Genomic DNA, 2,140 nt, shown 5'->3' with positions numbered 1-2,140 from the left:
AGGCGTGAAACGCCTTCTATTACTTAAAATAATATAAATTATTATTAAAAACATTGTTCTTGTGTTTTTAAACAGCTAGTAAACATATTCGCAAAGTAATTTGGGTTTTATATAACAGACGGTCAACTTAGTTTTTAAATTAATATCTGATTTTGAGGTTGTTAGCAGTGCCACACTGATAATTTTTTCACATCTGAAATCTATTGACCATATGAAGTTAAGTAAAAACAGAATGTAAATGTCGTGCTTAGTTTTTGAGTTAGCTTGCGATTTTGAGGTTGTGGGCGGTGTCACGGCCACATATTTTTATATCTAAAATCTCAAATTTCAAATTTTCCATAGTGCATGTTGAAGAGAATCAATAAGTCTTTATCAATACAATAATTATCTTAAGTAGAATCCCCGAACTTATACTCAATTGTCCAATAAACCACATTGAAATTATACACAGGAGGCCCCGTTTCTAAATTTACCACCCCACAGCACCACTCACTTTTCCATTTAATATACATGCATGTATAAGATATTAATTGTAGAAACGAAATGTACAATCCAGCAGTGTTATTGTATTCTGTGCTTCTGTGGGAATTGGGTATAACTGGGCGTGTCTCTAAATGGATGGTGATAGTGCTCTGTGGGGCTTGGATATTAAAGCCTTTAGTACTTTGGGCCTGACGTGAGTGGCTACTGAATTAAAAGCTTTTGTGGTGTGCCGCATACGGGTGTGTTTTCGGAGAACGCTGCTTAAAACGACCAGTGAGCGACTAGAGCTGTGTGATATATTATAGTAAACAGAAGCGCGTTGACCATGCGGCAGCAATATCAAGTTGCACTCCGGAAATTTATGCATCAATTTATAGCTAAACCAACTGGACAGTCGTGGGCCTGTGGCGGAGCACTTTCAGGGACCAAACTGTTCCCTCGCAGGAACTACTCAAAGTTTAGCACCCACCTGTCCACGGAACGCGCGATGGAGCTGATTTGCAACTTGGACAAAGAGGAGCGCAGCAATCTTCGTAACGCTCTCGGCAAGATAGACGCCGAAAAGGAGAAAAAGTTTTACGAGAGTGAGTTCTTTTCGAAATGTCATTATTTACTTTATTTCTGCAGATTGAATTTAAAAGTGACATACATATGTGCGTTTCCAGGGAATGTTAACTTCATATCCACGTCGAGGAAATCGACTAGAAAAGTCCGTGTTTGGTGGTCTCGCTTTTGAAACTGCCGGAGTAGCTTTTGGCTACCTCACAGTGATCATTAGCACACTATCGGCAGCGCAAGTGTCGCCAATATCGAGACCCAACTTCAACTTCGACGGATCGCTTCCTTATTTTAAGCACCATTAAGCTTTTAATATTACTATGACGCGGTCGTTTACCAGCACATAACGTATTAGGCTGCTTTATGATTAGCTAGCTTTTGCACGTCGGCGTCTGCTTAATGATTTTGACTATTGTTTTCTTCTCGTCGCCGTGTACGTGTGTTCAGCTAATTGGACTAAACGAGATTAATTTTAAATATTTTCCACTTAAGGTAAAAGCTAACAAAATCGATTTAGTCGACATGTTTAGCTGTTGCTGGAAGCCTAGGTAAATTAAAATTTTTCAAAGTCATTCTCAATAAATGTAAATATACTTATAAGCGCCCAATTAAAAAAATAATACAAAATGTAATAAATAAATTTGGTAGTAACGAAATGACAGATAAAGTTCATTGACAAAAAGGGCTATTTCTAAAAATGCAAGTTAAGGCCAGACATGGCCAGAGGTATTGTCACGAATATTACCCAACTAGAGTTAACTGCATTGTTGTGTCTCCTGCCCTTGATTCCGTCGTCCTTCCTTCACTTAAAATGTTCAATATACGATTTTACTTTAAAAATAAAACAGTAAGCTTTTCAAAACGTTACAATGGTTGTAATGTTCAAATTCAAATGTCGTCTTATCGAGTTGGGGGTACAAATTGAAGTAATTCTAAATCGTAATTCGTGTGGCTTGTTGGCTTAATCAGAATATCACTTCACCATATCGCTACCAGAGCGGCTGCGGAAATCCGACAGCAGGGGTTTTGGGGACTTGGCCCAACGCGTTCCTGCGCTACAGATGCTAGCGCTGCATTTTCGGTTGGGCGCAGCGATGGG

The 2,140-nt window shown here is 39.0% G+C and overlaps 1 protein-coding gene across 1 annotated transcript; it reads left to right on the top strand.

The window, feature by feature from the left end:
• The first annotated feature begins 657 nt into the window (after window positions 1–657).
• LOC108113291 lies at window positions 658–1,934 on the top strand. Its single transcript, XM_017223844.2, has 2 exons — window positions 658–1,067; window positions 1,149–1,934. Exons 1-2 carry the CDS (start codon window positions 809–811, stop codon window positions 1,217–1,219), a joined length of 330 nt encoding a protein of 109 aa, XP_017079333.2. The 5' UTR covers window positions 658–808; the 3' UTR covers window positions 1,220–1,934.
• The last annotated feature ends 206 nt before the right edge of the window (window positions 1,935–2,140 follow it).

Source organism: Drosophila eugracilis, unplaced genomic scaffold (assembly GCF_018153835.1).
Source record: "Drosophila eugracilis isolate 14026-0451.02 unplaced genomic scaffold, ASM1815383v1 contig_884, whole genome shotgun sequence".
In the NCBI taxonomy this organism is placed as follows: Eukaryota; Metazoa; Arthropoda; class Insecta; order Diptera; family Drosophilidae; genus Drosophila; species Drosophila eugracilis.
Note: the sequence above shows the minus strand (reverse complement) of the source record. Positions and strands in the feature narration are given on the sequence as shown.